The following is a 20,622-nucleotide window of genomic DNA, read 5'->3' on the forward strand; positions in this document are numbered from 1 at the left end:
CGTGCACATTGCCCGGGTATCGGGCGCAGAGGTGAATGATGCATAGCTATGGCCACATATCAGCTGCAAGTTCATCGAGTGGTAACCCTTTCAGTTGATGTAGAGTGGCCTGTCATCAGACGGTGCTCGTAGGGGCACATGCATCCCGCTGATCACCCCATGGACCTGGAACAGCCTGCCGATGGTGGCGAACCCCGCCACCTGGGTATCCTGGTTGGCTCGGTCCACATTGAAATGGATGTATTGAGCCATCTGGGCATATAGGGCCTTCATGGCAGCATGGATGCACCTGTGCACTAAGGACAGGTTCCCACTTGGCACCTGGATGGACCCCGTTGCGTAAACGTTCAGGGCAACCTTGATGGCCACCAGGAGTGGGTGCCCTCCCCATCTAACATCTGGCAGATATATCGCACTGCCTTCCTGCTCAACCGGAGTCTTTAACGGCATGCCCGGTCCGCCAGGTCCTCAAATAACAGGCACTGGGGTACACACAAGGCCTCATGCAGTGCCTCCTTGACATACCCTCCTCCTTGGCCTGCTGGGCGGCTCGCTCCTGCCTCTTTGAGGTACGCTTCGCTGCTATATGCTCCGCTGCTGCAGCTTCCTCCTCCTTGAGCAGCTCTAGCTTGTACAGCCACAGGGCATCTCCCAGGGCTGCGGCGACTTGCAGGAAGGTCACCATTGCTAGTTGAATTCCAAAATCCATTGTATGCAGGCGGTGAATGGCTGATATGTTAGCATGGGGCATACCCCGGTGCACAACCAAGTCCACCGGGTTACTGTGGATTCTGCCCCTGCATATCCACCCCCATCCACTGGCCCCAATGCTGCCTGGCACCCAGAAGGCTTCTGGCTGTGGGGCCTGTCCCTGATGCCAGTGTTACCGTCGGCTAGCATTGCCCTTGCCAGGTGTACACTGCACGGCCCCACTCTGTTCCCCCATAGGGGCTACGGTGGGTGTTGCCTTGGATGGGCTGCCAGTGGCTTGCAGCCGGGTGGGGTGTTGTGGTGGAGGTTGGGGACACTCATAAGGCCAGGATGGGTGATCAGTGGGTGTGCATCATGATGGCTGCCTTGCATACCGTGGCATTGGCGGTCTTTGACTGGACACATGGGGATCACCCCAGCCACACGGACCATCACCGTCCCCCCATCCCAACCCAGCCAGTCCAACCAATATCCAGCCTGGCAGCCCACAGTCACTCCTCTCTGTGTCTTACCTTCTCTCTCTCTCCCTCATCAGCCACAACGCCGATTTCCCAATTTTTAAAAGCACAAGTTAACTGCGCCATCGGGATATAATAATGATATGCAAACGGTGTTTACTGTATGTGCGTTCCAAAATGCATCAACATCGCTGTTGAGGTGATGGAGAATTGCAATTTGGCGAATGAACGTATTCTCCGCCGTGTTTCCTGATTTCGGCATCAGCCAACGGAGAATCTTGCCCATGTTCTGTTACCTTTCAACATCAGTCCCCTTATTTGCAATACATGGGTGTGCATGTCTGTGTGTGTGTTTGTGTGCAGACATGTATGTGTAGCTATATATTTCTGTGTGTATGTACATGGGTGTCTGTCTATAGGTGTGTAAGTGTAGGCTTGTGCATAGTTGTAGGTGTGTCTTTAGTTGTGTGCGTGTCTGCACTGCTGGCTCACAGCACCATGGACCCAGATCCAATTCCAGCCTTGAGTGATTGTCTGTGTGGAGTTTGCATGCTTCCCCATGTCTGCGTGGGTTTCCTCCGAGTACTTCTGTTTCCTCCCAAAGTCCAAAATTGTGCAGGTTCGATGGGATTACAGGGTTATGGGGATATGGGCCTAGGTAGGGTGCTCTTTCGAAGGGTTGGTGGAGACTCGATCGGCCAAACAGCCTCCTTCTGTACTCTAAGGATTCTATATGTGTGCTTGTGTAGGTGTGTGTCTGCAGTTGTGAGCGTATGTGTAACCCCGACTTTGCATTTTTATTATTTTTCTTGTGTTAGTGCTTAATTTATTTGCTCTTTCTTTGACTCAAGAAACTGTTTGATTGGCTCCTTATTGCTCATCGCTTAAATAGTTAATTACATTCTGATTTGGAAAAGGCATGCCCTCATAAAAAAGAAATTTCAGCCTTTGTTGTGACCAACCAAGGAGGTTGAATAGAGGAGTCAGTTCACCCCTTCAAAACTTCTGAGGTCAAGTTTTTTCTCTTTGTGACTGGAGAAGTATGCATATGCCATAGTCTCGTGGGCTCACCACATTTCCTTCTTTTATGTCTTTGAAGGTACAAAGTTCCATGCAAATACAAGTTGTGTCACTGTTTATATGCTCTCAAATGCCTTTACTTATTAATAGGACAGACTTCAGGACACAAAGATACAAGGTCACCTCAATTCCCTTGCATATACACTGCTATAATTAGGAATTTTTGTTGATAGATTTCCTATTCTCGAAGACAACATTTCTGATTGTGGCAGCCCTTCTACAAGCTGTAACAGAGTTTCAGTGATTTAAGGTGACCTTGCATCTTTATATCCTGAAGCCTGCCCAATTAATCACCCATTGTCACCTAACAAAAGCTTCCCTATATGTTATAGCTTATTTGTAAAAGGTGATCAGGTATTGTTATTGCTTTGCAGCACCTTTATACTGTATTAACAGTTTGCTGCCAATAGCAGTTCCAGAGATGCTTGCAAATGAAACACAAAGCAAGGTGCTATCCAAAGTGGTAGAAAAAGGGGAAAAGGTGGTTTTGATTTAGTCACAGGTGGAGACAAAGGTGGCATATTTCATGGCTAATTGACGTTTTTCAACCTGACACCACACAGGCCAGTGGAGGCACTAATCACCCAACAACAGCTTCAGGACCATAATAACTGACACCAGACTCCCGAAGCATGTGCCCCACTCTGAACTCAGTCATAGCAGCAGACTCCCTGGAGGATAGGAGGAACACTTTAGGATGTTCTCAAAGTTTCCTTGAAGAGTTTAAACACTTTCGCCAATTTATGAGTGTCCCGAGCTTGTGACCGACCAATTTGGAATAGCCGCATTCGGAAAGGCAACAAAGACATCCAGAGACGTCATTGGAAATGCACAGAGGCAAAGGCGAGTGCTCAAGGGAGTGCACAAACCTCCAAACTAACCCATCCACCCACAACTTCAAGCACCATCTGCCTCGCATGTGGGAAAATCTGCAGAGTGTGCATTGGACTTATCCGCCATCTCGGAACCCACTGAACTGCATTAGAAGCAAGTCATCCTCGATCCCGGGGGACTGCCTAGGAGAAGACCCAGGCCGGCAATGCAGTTTTAATTATCCCCCAAGGTTGGAGGGTACCAGGTTGGTATCAAAGCTATGCCTCTATTTGTTCAGCTGATTCAGCAAATGAGTAGCAACCTATACAAGTCAGATAAATCCCAGTTTTGATCTATATTCAATGCCAAGTTAATACATCTTGCCACACATTACAGTACACTTCAGTCTTCCCTGGATTAAGAAATATATCAGCCAAATGCCCTATCCCTCCTTTGATTGGTTTGAATCAAATTTTGCTAAGAGTGTGAACATGGGCAAGAGTGAGGTGAGAACATAATCAAGCTTGGCTGTCATACTTCCCATGTTGACCATCCCGCCATCATATACCTTCAGAGCTCACACATGATTAAGGGCAACTTAGGAAAGGTGTTGCGAATGAGCTATGACTTTGGACCAGTGTACCTCGCAAGGACATAAGCCTTTCAGATCACGGAAAGAGCAGAGTATAAAAATGTAAATATCAATGTAAAGGGAAAAAAATTGTGCCATGCATTTGTAAATGGTCAACTTTGTTTGAAAATCCAAAATCAACCTCTCCAACAAACAACATCCTGGAACACACGATAACGGCATACTTCATTGTGAACCTCCTCACATCAGCACTATTGATCAACAATTAGATGGATATTTGTTTAAATTTCAGCCTTTCAATGCACTAAAACAAGAAATGGATTTGGCAAGCCTTCCTCAATAATGCATTTACATTGGCATTTGTTTAGCTTGATTTCTGGAAGACAGGCACCTCGGTCAGGCAGCTTGTGTTTACACTGATAAATAACTAGAGAACTGGAGGCCTGGAGAAAATATGATATGTATTCCAACAGAGGTTAGACTCACCTGCAACAGCTTCCACCGTGTATTCAAGTCCTCTAGTTGGTTTAGGTTGTACGGAGATAACTGGACGTCTGGTGGTTTGAACTGGCGGGCAAGATCATTCATGTGAGTCACATTCTCTTTCATAGGAGCAATTTCTGCTCGGAAAGCCTGGATCCAAAAGAAGGAAAAAAAACTTTTAATGTGTGTGATTTATAATGTCAACTTACAAAATAAAGAATAGGCACTCAGAAGCAAAGGTCAGGCAATAACAGTAGTATAACAGGAAACAATACATATTTAAAAAAGATACCACTACAATGTCATATATATGTAAATAAAAGTCATCATAGTGCCAGAGGACCATAGGCTGCTCTCCCCTTTTGAGAGCGAATTGACTGGTGATGATTTAACCTAAGGGTCTCCACACTTCAGGTGAGGGGCAAGTTTGAGAAGGGGAGCCTTCATGGATAACCTCAACCGTGATAGCAATTGAACCCGTGCTGCTAGCATCGCTCCAGCCATCCAGCCAATTGAGCTCACAGACCCCCTGTCATAGACACGGGATTAGATTAATGGCACAATATTCTGAAACTGGGGTGCTTCTTCTGCAAGGTAGGTACAGAGCAGATGTTAAGTAGATTCAAAACCAAACTCACGATGGCATGAGCAGGAATCATGTCAGATCATTTCAATCAAAGGCCACCCTCACTGAGGGAGTTGGGGTATCATATGGAAGAATCCCATCATATTACAAAGCATTCAATTAAATATGCAGCTAGACTTCCAAACAAACACATCTCAGTTGTTTCTTTGCCTGCTCAGAACTTTGTTTTAATACATAATAAGTGGAAGGAATTTCTGAAGGCTTTCTACAGTTAATATCATCGATAGATTTAATGCTTGCAGATGGTAACTATGGTATCTGACTATTAACTGCATTTTCTACAGATGTCACAAAATAGTCAGTGCTTGCTACTTAAGCAGAAAAAGAGAAAAGTTAATGATATTACTTTTAAGACAATTTGTGCTCTTAACGACAAGTTTTTTCTGCTCTTTAAGCAAGGAGAAAAGCAGCTGGCCAGTTTAATTGTAATTGCATCAAGAACAAATAACAAGTTGAGTCAATTTTACTTGATTTTCATCACCCATTTGAAATAAATTAGAACAAATCTGTTTTATGCTTTCTGCTGCAATCGTGGCCTTCAATAGGGTAACTGAAGGATAGACTGGGGCTGGGATTCTCCGACCCCATGGCAGGTCGGAGAATCGGCGGGGGTGTGCGAGAATCGCGCCATGCTGCTCTGACGTCGGACTACTGATTCTCTGGCCCGATTCATGGGCACCCATGCCACCACGCTGGTCAGGGGCCGTTGAAAGCACCCCCCCACGATTCTCCAGGCCTCAATGGGCCGAGTGCCAACCGAGACCCACCAGCATGGGTTACATATGGTCCCATCCGGCGGGACCTTGGAGTTCTGGCTGCGGGGGGATCCGAGCCTGGGGGGGGGGGAGGGGCCTCCACGGTGGCCTGGCCTGTGATCGGGGTCTACCAATCGGTGGGTGGGCTAGTTCCATGGGGGGGCCTATGTTCCTCCCTGCCGGTCCCCTGTAGGGCTCGCCATATTGCCCGGGTTCCGGCGCGGAGACGGGAACCCACGCGCATGTGCGGACTCGAGGCAGCCGTGGTGCGCCGGCTGGAGCAGCGGACACCACTCTGGCGCCGTACTAGCCCCCTTGGAAGGGATGAATACCTGCCACTTGAGGCCTGTTAATGCTGGAGTGGCTCGCACTGCTTTTCACGCCGGCGTCAGAACTTGGCCGCGGGATTGGCGAATCCTGGCCATGATCTATATGAATCTGTTACTCTTGTCTCTTTGACGAATGGCTGAGATGCCAAAGTAAATCATTTCCCCAGCTCCCGTTAGATGCAGGATACGTCCTACATTAAACATATTTGTCAAGAAGTGTTTCAGAACAAAGAACAAAGAAAAATTACAGCGCAGGAACAGGCCCTTTGGCCCTCCAAGCTTGCGCGATTCAGATCCTCTATCTAAAACTGTCGCCTATTTTCGAAGGATCTGTATCCCTCTGCTAAAAGAGTCATTGGACTCGAAACGTTAGCTCTTTTCTCTCCCTACAGATGCTGCCAGACTTGCTGAGATTTTCCAGCATTTTCCCTTTTGTATCCCTCTGCTCCCTGCTCATTCATGTATTTGTCTAGATACATCTAGACGCTATCGTGCCCGTCTCTACCACCTCCGCTGGCAATGCGTTCCAGGCACCCACCACCCTCTGCGTAAAGAACTTTCCACGCATATCTCCCTTAATCTTTTCCCCTCTCACCTTGAACTCGTGACCACTAGTAATTGAGTCCCCCACTCTGGGAAAAAGCTTCTTGCTATCCACCCTGTCTATACTGGGGCTGGTTTTGGCTTTTAAAGCAGACCAAGGCAGGCCAGCAGTACGGTTCAATTCCCGTACCAGCCTTCCCGAACAGGTGCCGATATGTGGCGACTAGGGGCTTTTCACAGTAACTTCATTGAAGCCTACTCGTGACAATAAGTGATTTTCATTTCATTTCATTTCACCTCTCATGATTTTGTAGACCTCAATGAGGTCCCCCCTCAACCTCCATCTTTCTCATGAAAATAATCCTAATCTACTCAACCTCTCTTCATAGCTAGCGCCCTCCATACCAGGCAACATCCTGGTGAACCTCCTCTGCACCTTCTCCAAAGCATCCACATCCTTTTGGTAATGTGGCGACCAGAACTGTACGTAGTATTCCAAATGTGACCGAACCATGGTCTTATATTACAGTAATATGACCTGCCAACTCTTGCACTCAATACCCCTTCCGATGAAGGAAAGCATGCCATATGCCTTCTTGACCACTCTATCGATCTGCGCAGCCACTTTCAGGGTACAATGGACCCTGGGCCTGGACCTGGGTAGGGTGCTCTTTCAGAGGATCGTTTTAGACTCGCTGCACCAAATGGCCTCCTTCTTCACAGTAGGAATTCTATGAACATGGTTGCAAGTTGGAGCAACACTGAGTGATGAGCAGCCTGAGACAGGGGTGAGTAAAGTCCAGAGACCTAACTGTAGACAATAGTATTTATTTCCGTGGTGGTTGATTGAGGAACTAGGAAATAGGAAATAAGGATTCTCACTGGGTGAAACAAAGGGGAAAGTCAGAGGAAAGTTCTTGAACTAAGAGTTTAGACCTTGAAATATTTCACCAGTTATGGCTATTGCACTCATCTAAATAAAAATTAATTTCAAAGCGATACGGATATGTGGACTGGGTTTACAAGAAAGAATGCCAATACCAAGGACCAAATGGCCATCTCCTGTGCTGTAATTTTGTATAAATCCATTAAGTCTTTTCTTGAGTTTTGCTGAAAAAAGGGACATGTTGAAACATTTGACTTGCACTCATCTGATACAAAAGGAAATAATTTATACTGTATGAGGAGAAAATATTGATTGGGTGGCAAGTAAACTCTGATTGATAGAGACATTGCCACGGTGATTGCACCAGGTGACTGACAGTTAATTGCCAAGCATCATTTGGGGGCTGGTTTAGCATAGCGGGCTAAATCGCTGGCTTGTGATACAGAACAATGCCAGTAGTGCGGGTTCACTTCCCGTACCAGCCTCCCCGAACAGGTGCCGGAATGTGGCGACTAGGGGCTTTTCACAGTAACTTCATTGAAGCATACTTGTGACAATAAGCGATCATTATTATATTATTATTTGAAATTTAAACCGGACAGTTTGACCCTGATTGATCAAGGCATTGCTCTGGGGGATGAGTCAGTGAATGGCTGTCACTTATTTTGTTGAGCTGAAACAGGCACAATGTGTGTACATGTTCTTTCTGTTTGCAAAGCTTTACTTTATTGAGTCCGAACTGAGGGAGTGGTTTTAGTGCTGAGTTGAGTTTAGAACAATGTATTCTGCACCCAACATTGAACCCCTTCCTTTTGTGGGATTTTTCAGTATGGTTCAGATTGGTGTCCATTACTCAGATCTGGGGCTGGATTCTCCCCTACCCGGCGTGACGGAGGGTGCCAGCGTAGGGGAGTGGCGCCAACCACTCAGGGGTCGCGCCTCCCCAAAGGTGGGGAATTCTCCCCACCTTTGGGGGCCAGCCCCGCGCCGGAGCAGTTTGCACCAGAAGACTGGCGCAAACACCCGGCGCAGTCGGAAGCGGGGCTGGCCGAAAGGCTTTCGGCGGTCGGCGCATGCGCCGGCAGTGACGTCAGCGGCAGCTGGCCGCTGACGTCACTGCCGGCGCATGCGCGATGCGGGGTTATCCTCCGCGTCCGCCATGGCGGAGGCCGTGGCGGCGCGGAAGGAGAAAGAGTGTCTCCACGGCACTGCCCCGCGGAGTGAGCGGGGGGCCCCGATCGCGGGCCTGGCCTCCGTGGGGGCACCCCCCCGGGTCCGATCGCCCCCCGCCCCCCCAGGACCCCGGGGCCCTGCTCGCGCCGCTGAGCCCGCCATTCCAGAGGTGGTTTAAACCTCGGCGGCGGGAGAAGGCCTCCCAGTGGCGGGACTTCGGCCCATCCGGGCCGGAGATTTGAGGTAAGTTTTAAAAAAATGAAATCCCGCCGGCGCCAGCTGTTTTCACAGGCTGCCGGCGGGATTTGCACAACGCCGGTTTATGACCGGCGGGAGAATTCAAAAACTTGCGGGAGCGGAAATAACGCCGCTTCCCGCCAATTCTCCGACCCTGCGTGGGGTCGGAGAATTTCGCCCCTGATGTGTAAAGTCCAAAGTAGGGAAGAGCTCTGATTGAGGTTCTCAGTTTAGAGTTAGCATCTCCATAAAGAACTAGAGTCTAAGGAGATAAAATGCGTGATCACACTGACCACACTTTGTTGAGTGCAGGGATACTGATTCTGATTTCACGATGAATGTCAGTTAGTTATAGTACTAGTTCTCCAAAAATAATTAATTGCTCAGCATTGGAATGAAGAGAGATCATAAGAAAAGTATGATCAAAACTTTGCATCTTGTTGCACCAAGTTGAAGCTTGGACCTGAAGAAAAGTAGATATCCAAAGCCTAGAAAGTTGAAATGTGGTTCTGGAGAAGAATAGAGCAGCTCAGTTGGATGGATCACAAGAACAATGAAGATGTTCTCAGGATGGTGAAAGAGGTACGATAGTTTGTGAATATCATCAAGTTAAGGCAGTAAAGTTGGATTGACCATATCTTCATGCATGAGAAATTTCCAAAAGAGGTGATTGAAGGACAATTAGGAGGAGGCAGAAGATTGGGAGAAAGAGGATGATGTTGGGACTTGAAATTGAAAATGGGAGGCTCCTATGGTTAACTAAAGAGGAAAGCACAAGATCATGAGGGATGGAGGAACGAGTAGAGAATCTGCCTTTAATATACTAACCACCAAGAATACCGCCAACCATAGCCTGGTTGAAGCAGGTGGAACTGCTGATGGGACAGGTATAGTTCTTATTTATTTTCCTTATCCTCTTGTGATAGGGAGATTGGAACAGTACTGGGCAATTGTGCCCATTGAGCATGCTTTGTCAATCAATCAGATTGTGGTTTGTCGATATCCGAGCCAGATTTATCTGCCTTAGTTTTGTTACCCTTAATGCCCTAGCCTAAGAAAATTCTACCAATCTCAGTTTTAAACTTTTCAGTGGATCTAGATGATGCTTCTAGATTTTTAAAAACCATTTCTATGTGAAGAAAAATCTAACTAATTAATTATTTTAAAATGCGCATTTATGTTAATTATTACTTTCAATGGTGTAAATTCACAGCATTAAGGTTGATAAGTATGAACTAGATTTCAAACAAAGCATCTGAAACCAGTATTCTGGGGACAATGAAAACTAATTTGTAATTCCTGTGATTGCTTCCACTCACTATTGCTGCAACGATCTTATTCATTGGAACTCAACAGAGCCATTGTCAAGTTGCACTAGTGGACTTTGTTCTTCTGAGAGGGGAGATAGTTTTGACACACTGGAGTCAAACATTTAAAAAGAAACACAGACACAAAAAAAAATCAGAAGGCAGCGTGTGTTATGAGAAGTTTAAAAAGGATAGGATGCTGTCATGAGAAAGGGGCTTCCTTGAGCTGTATAACAGGATATAGAGTTATCATTTTGTCTCAGTAGTGAGAGACATCTCACCGAAGCAGGGGCAACACCATGCATTTATTTTCTATAATTACTTGAATGTAAGTTGTACTGACTGAACGTAGCAGGGGTTAAATTGGATAGCCTCCAAAAACTGGCATCTTTGTGCTGCCTGCTTACTACAATGCTTTCTGCTTGCAACTCATGTCAAACATGCTGATGATGTGGAGATGCCGGCGTTGGACTCGGCTGAGCCCAGTAAGAAGTCTTACAACACCAGGTTAAAGTCCAACAGGTTTGTTTCAAATCACTAGCTTTCAGAGCATGCTGATGTTTGACTGGGAGTCCTTTGTGAGCTGAATCTGGCCAAGTGATTAGAGAAGGATGGTTGAACATGATACTTGGGTTTTCCGACAGCATTGGAGGTGTTGGTGTAGGATGTAAAAAAGTTGAGAACCGTTCTGTATCTACAGGGCTCGAGGCACATGATGAAAAGACAGCGGGAGCAGATAGGTGTGGAGGTCAATGCCAGGTGTCCAGTCCCAAGGACCTGGCTGCAACACCACAAGTTATTCAATAACTTCACACAAGTAATAAAGGTCAGTTAATGCATCTTCAAATGCCATTGTCTACACCACTGGCATCAGCCACTGCTCAACATTCATGGGGTGAACTTTGTCTTTGATGGTAGTGCAAATCAGGCATCAATAAATCGACAGCCCACCCAATACTCCTTTTCACAGTACAGTGGTGAAGAAGTGCTATCAGGGTGTAAAACAGGCCACTGATTTTCTGGTGAGTGTTTTGGTATCCTGCTCAGGGCCCATGTGTTTAGAAAAGTATCATTCACACCATACAAGTGCCAGGCAATGACCATCTCCAACAAGAAAGGCATTCAACAGCATTATCATCAATGAATACCGCCTCTGGAGCGAAGCAATGCATAGGGTCAACTCCACCTCCATATGCGCAAGGCTCAACCTGATGCAACTAAACGTGGTACATAGAGCCCACTTAACAAGAACTCGAATGAGTAGGTTCTTCCCGGAGGTGGAGGACAGATGCAAGTGGTGCCAAGGAGGCCCGGCTAACCACGCCCACATGTTCTGGTCTTGCCCCAGGCTTGCTGGATACTGGACAGCCTTCTTTGAGGCAATGTCCAAAGTGGTGGGGATGAGGGTGGAGCCGTGCCTGAAAGTAGCAGTCTTCGAGTATCAGACCAGCCAGATCTATTTATGGGAGGAGGGCGGACGCCTTTGCCTCCCTGATTGCCCGCCATAGAATCCTGTTTGGCTGGTGGTCAGCAGCACCACCCAAAGCTGCAGACTGGCTGACCGACCTCTCAGAATCTCTCCAAATGGAGAAAATTAAATTCGCCATCCGAGGGTTGGACGACGCTTCCACAGAACGTGGGAGCCATTCACCCAATGGTTCCGGGACCTGTTTGTGGCCAACGAACAAGCAGAAGAATAGCCAAGGAGCCAAGAATCAGGGGTAAGTGGCCAAGGCGTGAGATGGAGGAAAGACCCCGGGGGTGGGGGGAGGGGAGGGGAAACAGCTATATCTAAGAGAAAATAAAGGTGAACCATAGGAGAAGTGGGGGGGGGGGGGGAGAGGGGAGGAGAAGGGAGAGGGAAGAGGGAAGAAGAAGGAGACAGGGAACAATGGAGGAGAATCAAAGAGGGCGGGGAGGCGAGGGAATGAAAGCCGGAAGGAGAGCATGGGAAACAACTGCAAACACGTCAAATACAGACAGTGAGCAAGAAAATTCGGGAGAAAGACAGGACGAACGGTATAAGCGGAGGTGAACGCGCAACAACAACGGCAGCGAAAACAGTCCGGGAGAAGCAAGTAACACCAACGCCAGGTCCATTCCCGTATTGCCCTCTCTGTATTGGACATAACTACTGTAATTATTTCACCGACACCCAAATGTATAGATACCTCCCCAGTTGCCCCTCCTCATCCCCCACAAACATGTGCCTACTCAGTTGTTAAATGTAATATCGCTAACTGTACAGAGTTGCTGTTTTTGAGCTGGTGTACAATATCCTACCAGTTTAAAAAAAATATATATTTCAATCTGATACATAACTGTAAATATACTATGTTCATAAACCCAATAAAAAACATTTATTTTTAAAAAATCAATGAATACTGCACTATCAGCATACTGGGGGCTACCATTCACTAGAAACTAAACTGGACTAGCCATATAAATATTGTGGCTACAAGACAGATCAAAGTCTAGGAATCCTGTGTTGAGTAACTCACCTCCTGACCCCCTAAAGCCTGTCCACCATTTACAAGGCGTAAGTCAGGAGGGTGACGGTATACTCTCCACTTGCCCAACTGAGTACAAATCCTATAGAACTCAAGAAGTTTGACACCATCCAGGACAAGGCAGCCCGCTTGATTGGCATCCCATTTGCAAACATTCGCTCCCTCCACGACCAACACAGAGTGGCAGCCGTGTTTGCCATCTACAAGATGCTCTGCAGGAACTCACCAAGACTCCTCAGGCAGCACCTTCCAAACCCACAACTGCTACCATCTAGAAGGATAAATGCAGCAGAAAAATGGGAATACCACCACCTGGAAGTTACGCTCCAAGCCACTCACCAGCCTGACTTGGAACTATATCGCCGTTCCTTCACTGTTGCTGGGTCAAAATCCTGGAGCTCACTCCCTAATCATGTACTGACTGCAGTGGTTCACGAAGGCAGCTCACCATCACCTTCTCAAGAACAATTAGCGATAGGTTATAAATTGTGGCTGAGCCCGCAATGTCCACAACCCATGACAGAATACAAAAAAAAGGAAGAAAAGTACACCATCATAATGGTGTGATGACAAACGGCATCTTCATTTTCGATCTGGTCAGAAACACTGCACAACTTGCACTTTTAGGGCTTGTTTAGTCCAGTAGACTATTTTACAGCATTTCACTACAGTGGGCTGGATCACTTGTAAATATTTGAATTACACTGTACATTTGAAACTGTAATCACATTGGGGCACTATTTCCACTGCCTTGGTGGTGCTCTGATGAACTGGATTGCCATTCCTGCCTGATTTTCATACTTGAGTGCATATAATAAAATTAAACAATTTTTTAAAAATGCTGATTTCACATGGAAAAATAAGTTGTTTTAGGTTTCCGACATTTGTGGCTGGTCCAGCCAATTTCCATTGATCATAATGGCCACCTGCAATCCGATGTGCTGCATTGGACATGATGAAATCAGGACTACAGTTCCGTTTCCCTATTTTGTAAAGCTATTAAATGCAATGGAACAGCTCAAAATTCTAGTACGCCTACCCTCTAGGTGGGTATAAACTATAGTAAACTTCGTTGGTCTCTGTAAATTATTATTCTGATTAAATCTGATGCACCAATGGTGCATGTCAACTCAAATTACAACTCATTTTAAACTCAAATTTGAATGTGGGATTTTGACCTGTTCAAGGTCACTTTTTTATACTGGGATACAGTTTCTGGAGACTACATTAAAACATTTAATAGCAGCATGGAGCAATCACATGCTGATGCTTCAGTACTTATTAATTCTGCAGCTTAAGTCAAAGGTTTAGAGACTGGAAAATAACACAACCACGCCTCAGTGGTGGAGTCTTGTTACTTCCCTGCAGAATCACTAAACACAGATATGTTAAAGAAGCACAACAAATAAGAGGCATACAGGTCATTCTCCTCCAGGTGCGCCACATTGTATAATGCCCCCATCACCCCCTCAGGCTCAGGAAACCAAGGGCATGATAAACTGCTTTTGTATTTGTTCTGGTAAGATATCATTGTCAGCTGTTGAGCAAGGGCCTCATGTAGCCAGTGTTAATCTACAGCAAATTTGCCAAATTTGCCAATACTGATCACCAGGACGTTATGATTTTTAGTGGGCCTAACCTCAGGAAATTTGATACAATTACTTTGGGTCTAAAAATATGTATTGGATTATTAGAGAGCCATGTACGTGAAAGTAATGATTTGGTTAAAGTCTGCATTTCTATTGATTTAAAGCAAAGCCTAGCATTTCTGGCAGAAACTGTATAATTAAAAGGTGGGGTGAATCTCTGGAGTCACTTTACTATAGGCGATGATCAAAAATGTTGGCTACGTTAAAGAACCATCTCATTCCATTCAGATGTCCACTATACATTTTAGTATTCTCCCTTCTCCTACAGAGTTTTAAAAAAAATTTAGAGCACCCAATTCTTTTTCTTCCAATTAAGGGGTAATTTAGCATGACCAATTGCCCTATTGTGCACATCTTTGGGTTGTGGGGGTGGGACCCACGCAGACACGGGGAGAATGTACAAACTTCAGACGTAGAGTGACTTGGGGCCAGGATCGAACCCAGGTCCTCAGCACCGTGAGGCAGCAGTGCTAACCACTGCGCCACCATGCTGCCATCTCCTACAGATTTAATGACAGTTTAGTGACTGTTTAGCTAACCTGTTATTTTCCAAATGCTGTCAGCAACCAGCAGGATGACGTTCCTTCACCCAATGGCAGCATGTGCACACTTTTTAACAGAGCCAACTGAATAATCTAGAATGGAAATCCAGGGTACCTATTACCCATTTTCCTCCTCGGCTCTGGAACTAAAGATAGTAAGCATAATATATGGGGATCATTGAGTCGTGTAAGTCAGCATATGTGTGAACTTGCTACAAATATACTCAGTAATGTCGGCACGGTGGAGCAGTGGTTAGCACTGCTGCCTCACGTGCAGAGGACCCGGGTTCAATCCTGACCCCGAGTCACTGTCCATGTGGAGTTTGTATATTCTCTCTGCGTCTGCGTCTGTCTCACCCTCACAACCCAAAGATGTGCAGGGTAGGTGGATTGGCCACACTAAATTGCCCCTGAATTGGAAAAAAGAATTGGGTACTCTAATTGAAAATATATATATATCCAGTTATCTCACAGTTCAGTCTCTCTTGTGAAACTCAGTACAGTGCCTGCCACTGTATTGTCTCCCCAGCAGAATACTAAGTAATCATCTGTCCCAGATGCCACTATATTGGCATGATTGCAGTTTGACAAAGGGAATGACAGTGAGAGAATCTTTCGCCTATTGTTGCATCAGTTCACACACATGTCCCTTGCTATGAACAGGAAACGAATAATTTCAAGACTCCGCAGCATTCAGGGAAATTCAGTCCGCCTTTCTGGACAATCACCAGCTCTCAGCTTTCTCCTTCAGGAAGAAGTGGAGGTAACCTGAGACTGGGCCATCTCCCCTATTCTCAAAAACCTTGATCCCGCAGTCAAATAATTCAGGCAGACAGGTTTGTTGCAGGATAGGTTTCAGGCAGAATGCGAAGAGTTGGCTTGACACCGAAACTTTCTTACTCAGAAACATTCATGTAAATTCATCTGTATTATTTGAATAGGCCTAAATTGGAAATTTCTAAACTAATACAAAAGTTATATTTTAAGTTCTTCAATTAACTCTGTCCTTACTTTAAGCCAGAAGTACTGATTACAGGGGTGTAGGCCACCAGCAGCCCATCTCCCCTTCAGCAGACCAGCTCCTCTGTGAGCCTTCACCTATGAATTGTTCAACTGTGGGATGACATCATGACTACGACTTTATTACTGTTCAGTAAGGAAAAACATAAAAGAATTCTCTTTAAAAGTGCTACCCCAAAATGCACAGCACAACAACAAAAAGCATGAAATGAAAGGGAAAATGCTGGAAAATCTCAGAAGGTCTGGCAGCAATTGTAGGGAGTGAAAAGAGCTTACCTTCCGAGTCCGATGACTCTTTGTCAAAGCTAACAGACAGAGAAAGTGGGAAATATTCATACTGTGGAGTGAGAATGAAAGATGAGTCATAGCCACAGAAACCCAGGAAACCGGGTGCTAATGGCCACAGAAGCCAAGGGGAAAGAGTGTTAATGGCAGTCCCCAGAGAGAACAAAAGACGTGAAAGGTCAAACAGCAGAAAGGGGGGGGGGTAGGGGAAGCAAAGAGGAGAAATGTTAAGGAAAGGTGGATCAGGTTGCGGGGGTGGGGGGGGGGGGATTACATATATATTAAGAAAGAAAGAAATGATAAACAACAGTTAAAATGAAATGGGATGAAAACAAATGGGTCTAGGTGGGGTAGAGCTGATCATCTGAAATAGTTGAATTTGATGTTCAGACTGGAAGGCTGTTGCGTGCCTAACCGGAAGATGAGATGTTGTTCCTCCAGTTTGCATTGAGCTTCACTGGAACATTGCAGCAGGCCAAGAACAGACATGTGGACATGGGAGCAAGGTCGTTTGTTAAAATGGCAAGCAACAGGAAGGTCAGGATCCTGAATGTGCACAGACCGAAGATGCTCAGCAAAGTGATCACCCAGTCTGCGTTTGGTCTCTCTGATATAGAGGAGACCACATTGGGAGCAGCGAATGCAGTAGATCAAATTGGAAGAGGTGCAAGTGAAACGCTGCTTAACCTGGAATGAGTGTTTTGGGCCTGGGATGTTAAGCATGGAAGAACAAAGAAAAGAACAAAGAAAATTACAGCACAGGAACAGGCCCTTTGGCCCTCCCAGCCTGCGCCGATCCAGATCCTTTATCTAAACCTGTCTCCTATTTTCATAGGTCTACTTCCCCCTGTTGCCGCCCGTTCATATACCTGTCTAGATGCCTCTTAAATGATGCTATCGTGCCCGCCTCTACCACCTCCGCTGGTAAAGCATTCCAGGCACCCACCACCCTCTGCGTAAAAAACTTTCCACGCACATCTCCCTTAAACTTTCCCCCTCTCACCTTGAAATCGTGACCCCTTGTAACTGACACCCCCACTCTTGGGAAAAGCTTGTTGCTATCCACCCTGTCCATACCTCTCATAATGTTGTAGTCCTCAATCAGGTCTGCCCTCAACCTCCGTCTTTCCAACAAAAACAATCCTAATCTACTCAACCTTTCTTCATAGCTAGCACCCTCCATACCAGGCAACATCCTGGTGAACCTCCTCTGCACCCTCTCCAAAGCATCCACATCCTTCTGGTAATGTGGCGACCAGAACTGCACGCAGTATTCCAAATGTGGCCTAACCAAAGTCCTATACAACTGTAACATGACCTGCCTACTCTTGTACTCAATACCCCGTCCGATGAAGGCAAGCATGCTGTATGCCTTCTTGACCACTCTATCAACCTGCGTTGCCACCTTCAGGGTACAATGGACCTGAACTGCCAGATCTCTCTGTACATCAATTTTCCCCAGGATCCTTCCATTGACCATATAGTCCGCTCTTAAATTTGATCTTCCAAAATGCATCACCTCACATTTGCCTGGATTGAACTCCATCTGCTATTTCTCTGCCCAACTCTCCAATCTATCTATATTTTGTTGTATGCTCTGACAGTCCTCCTCGCTATCTGCAACTCCACCAATCTTAGTATCATCTGCAAACTTGCTAATCAGACCACCTATACCTTCCTCCAGGTCATTTATGTAGATCACAAACAACAGTGGTCCGAGCACGGATCCCTGTGGAACACCACTAGTCACCCTTCTCCATTTTGAGACACTCCCTTCCACCACTACTGTCTGTCTCTTGTTGCCCAGCCAATTCTTTATCCATCTAGTTAGCACACCCTGAACCCCATACGACTTCACTTTTGCCATCAACCTGCCATGGGAAACCTTATCAAACGCCTTACTAAAGTCCATGTATATGACATCTACAGCCCTTCCCTCATCAATTAATTTTGTCACTTCCTCAAAGAATTAAAAGAGGTAAAGGGGCAGGTGTTACATCTTCAGAGATTGCATGGGAAGGTGCCATGGGTGATGGGAAAGGTACTGGATGTGGTGGAGAAGTGGACTAGATTGTCTCGGACGGAACGGTCTCTGCGGTATGCTGACAGAGGGAGTGAAGGGAAGATGTGCTTGGTCGTGGCATCACGGTGGAGTTGGCGAAAACGGCGGAGGATTATGCTTTGCATACGGAGGCCGGTGGGATGAAATGTGAGAATCAGGGGGACTCTATCCTTGTTCTGGGAAGGAGTGGAGGGGGTGGGGGTACTGGTGCGGGAGATGGACCACACACTGTTGAGGGCACTGTTGAGAAACACATTTTTGAAGCACCATTTTAGAAAGTGGCATCATTGGAACAAATGTGATGGAGGCGAAGGAGTTGAGAGAAAGGGATGACGTTCTTACAGGGTGTAGTGTGCAAAGAGCTGTCATCCAGATAGCTGTGGGAGTCAGTGGGCTTGTAGTGGATAGTCTATTGCCAGAAATGGGGACAGAAAGATCAAGGAAGGGAAGGGAAGTGCCTGAAATGGACCAGGTGAAAGTGATGGAGGGGTGGAAACTGGAAGCGAAGTTGATGAATTTTTCCAGGTCCAAAAAGCATGGATCTGGTGGTTCTAATGGAACTATTATTGATTCCTTTTTTTATGGAGGAAGTACCTGATACCATGACAGTTACTGTTCAAATCGGCACATTTGAAATCATATGCTGTGGTGGCTCGGGACATACACTGGGGGCTTCCCAAAGGGGTTTATTGATGAAACGAAAAGGCAATTAGATAACAGGTGCAGACTATACAATAGATCTTTACTTTGCAGCTTTACTCTGGTCCACACTGCCTGGAATCTTGCTTCCAGGGTCCCATGCAAACTCCCCATTGGCTGGGTTTGTGCACTTGCCTATGATTGCCCCTGAGCCAGTCACGTGGTTATTGGAGCTTGCCCTTTAAAGGGGCCATGCTACCACATCCCTCAGGTCCGTCAGGGGAGTATTCCTTTAAGAAATGTTTTGTCTTATCACACAGCTTCAGTGATGTAATTGTTTGGGTGGAGCTGGGCTGTGACTCTGGGAGTTGGTTTTACTTTTGCTTTGTTTTGGCGTGTTTGTGGCTTTTGAGTTTTTCCTTTTGTTTTCAAATGTGGCTGCTGTACTCAGAAAGAGAATATCTTGGCCTGTCTCTCTATCTTCAGTTTAAAAGCTGTTTCCAGATTACTTGATAATTTAAAAGTGATAACTGATTTCTGGATGGAATTCAAACCTGCTGTTTTTGGAAAGGAAACAGGTGTATCCGTACCAAGTCTTAAAGATAGTAAGAGTGCCCTGTGTTGGGCCACACCTTTGAAAAGGGGTTACTGGTTTCGGGGATCTTGTTATTAAATTGGAACAGTTTATTAAGGGTTATACATAGATTATTGTAGCTGTATGGGGCATTATGTTGAAAGTTGATAAAAATGCTTACTGTGTGTGTTTATAAAAATGTTAACTAAATTCGTAGGATACAGCTTGTTTTTGATTAAAAGTGATGAAGGCACTTGAAGTGTTGAATAAACCTGAAAGACAGGCCCTTGAGCTCATCATAACCAAAATCAATAAACAATTGTAGGTCAGGTGAACTCCATGATATACTTTGGAGTTTTCTAAACCCTGGCCCATAACAGATCCCTTATTACACTTCCCCATAACTATGTATAAAAGTCGCAATTGTTAACGGGGACAACCAAGGAAAGAGAGCCCGTCAAAAAGTCAATCGGTCCAGAGTCCTCCAGGTCCTCCCAGAACTCCAAAGCCCTGTCATAGGCTTGGCACTCCTTTGGGCGATTGGGTGGTCCGCAGTCGATGCCACTTCAGGCAGGACCACTTCTAACCGGGGCGAGCTAGCTTCACTGGCCTTCACAGGTGCAGACGGTTAAACTGAAGTGGCAGCCGTGCTCATAGGACTTGTCGACTCCATGCTGAAGATTAACACCCCTCCACTCCTCAGGTGGTCGATGTGCTTCTCAATGGACTTCCCGTAACATCGACCACAGAAGACACCGGCCCTGACTGGACCAGAACCAGTCCTTCTAAGCACAATAAACCTGCTGTGAAATTACAGACAAAAAACGAATGTCCCACCCAGAATAACATGTCATCTCTCTGCTCTGACTGCTGACTCTCATGTGAGGCCTAAATTGCCTCCACCTTCCCCACCAAATTTGAAAATACAAGGTCCAATCGGGTTCTCAACCAACAGCCTATGAGCACCTCAGCTGGTGTGACCCCTATGACTGAATGAGGGATTCAGTTGTGCAACTGCAAAAAATTCACCAGCCTCTGGTGAAGTGGTTTATCTGACTGCTTTTTCACGGCATTCTTGAAAGTTTGAACAGCCTGTTCAGTCAGATTGTTCAACACTGGATGATAGCGGGCTATTCTTGTGTGTCGTATGCCATATGCTCTCACAAAACACTGGAAATCACTGGTGATGAAGGATATGTCATTGTCCAAAATGATCGCCTTGGGAAGCCCATGAATGGCAAACACATGGCACAAAGCCTCTACTGTGGTCGCTGAGGAAGTGCTCTCCACCTTCTGGACCGATAACCACTTTGAGTGGGCATCTACAA

General features: G+C 46.1%; 1 protein-coding gene across 10 annotated transcripts in view; it reads right to left on the reverse strand.

Annotated features, from left to right (window-relative positions):
• The window catches only part of dmd (dystrophin), a 2,667,466-nt gene that overhangs the window by 279,907 nt on the left and 2,366,937 nt on the right, over positions 1-20,622 (reverse strand). For all 10 annotated transcript variants that reach the window (XM_038802261.1, XM_038802266.1, XM_038802267.1 and 7 more), the window contains one exon: positions 4,141-4,287. In XM_038802261.1, the coding sequence (XP_038658189.1) occupies positions 4,141-4,287 (147 nt within the window). The remainder of the gene's footprint in view (positions 1-4,140; positions 4,288-20,622) is intronic.

Source organism: Scyliorhinus canicula, chromosome 7, assembly GCF_902713615.1.
Source record: "Scyliorhinus canicula chromosome 7, sScyCan1.1, whole genome shotgun sequence".
Taxonomy (NCBI): Eukaryota; Metazoa; Chordata; class Chondrichthyes; order Carcharhiniformes; family Scyliorhinidae; genus Scyliorhinus; species Scyliorhinus canicula.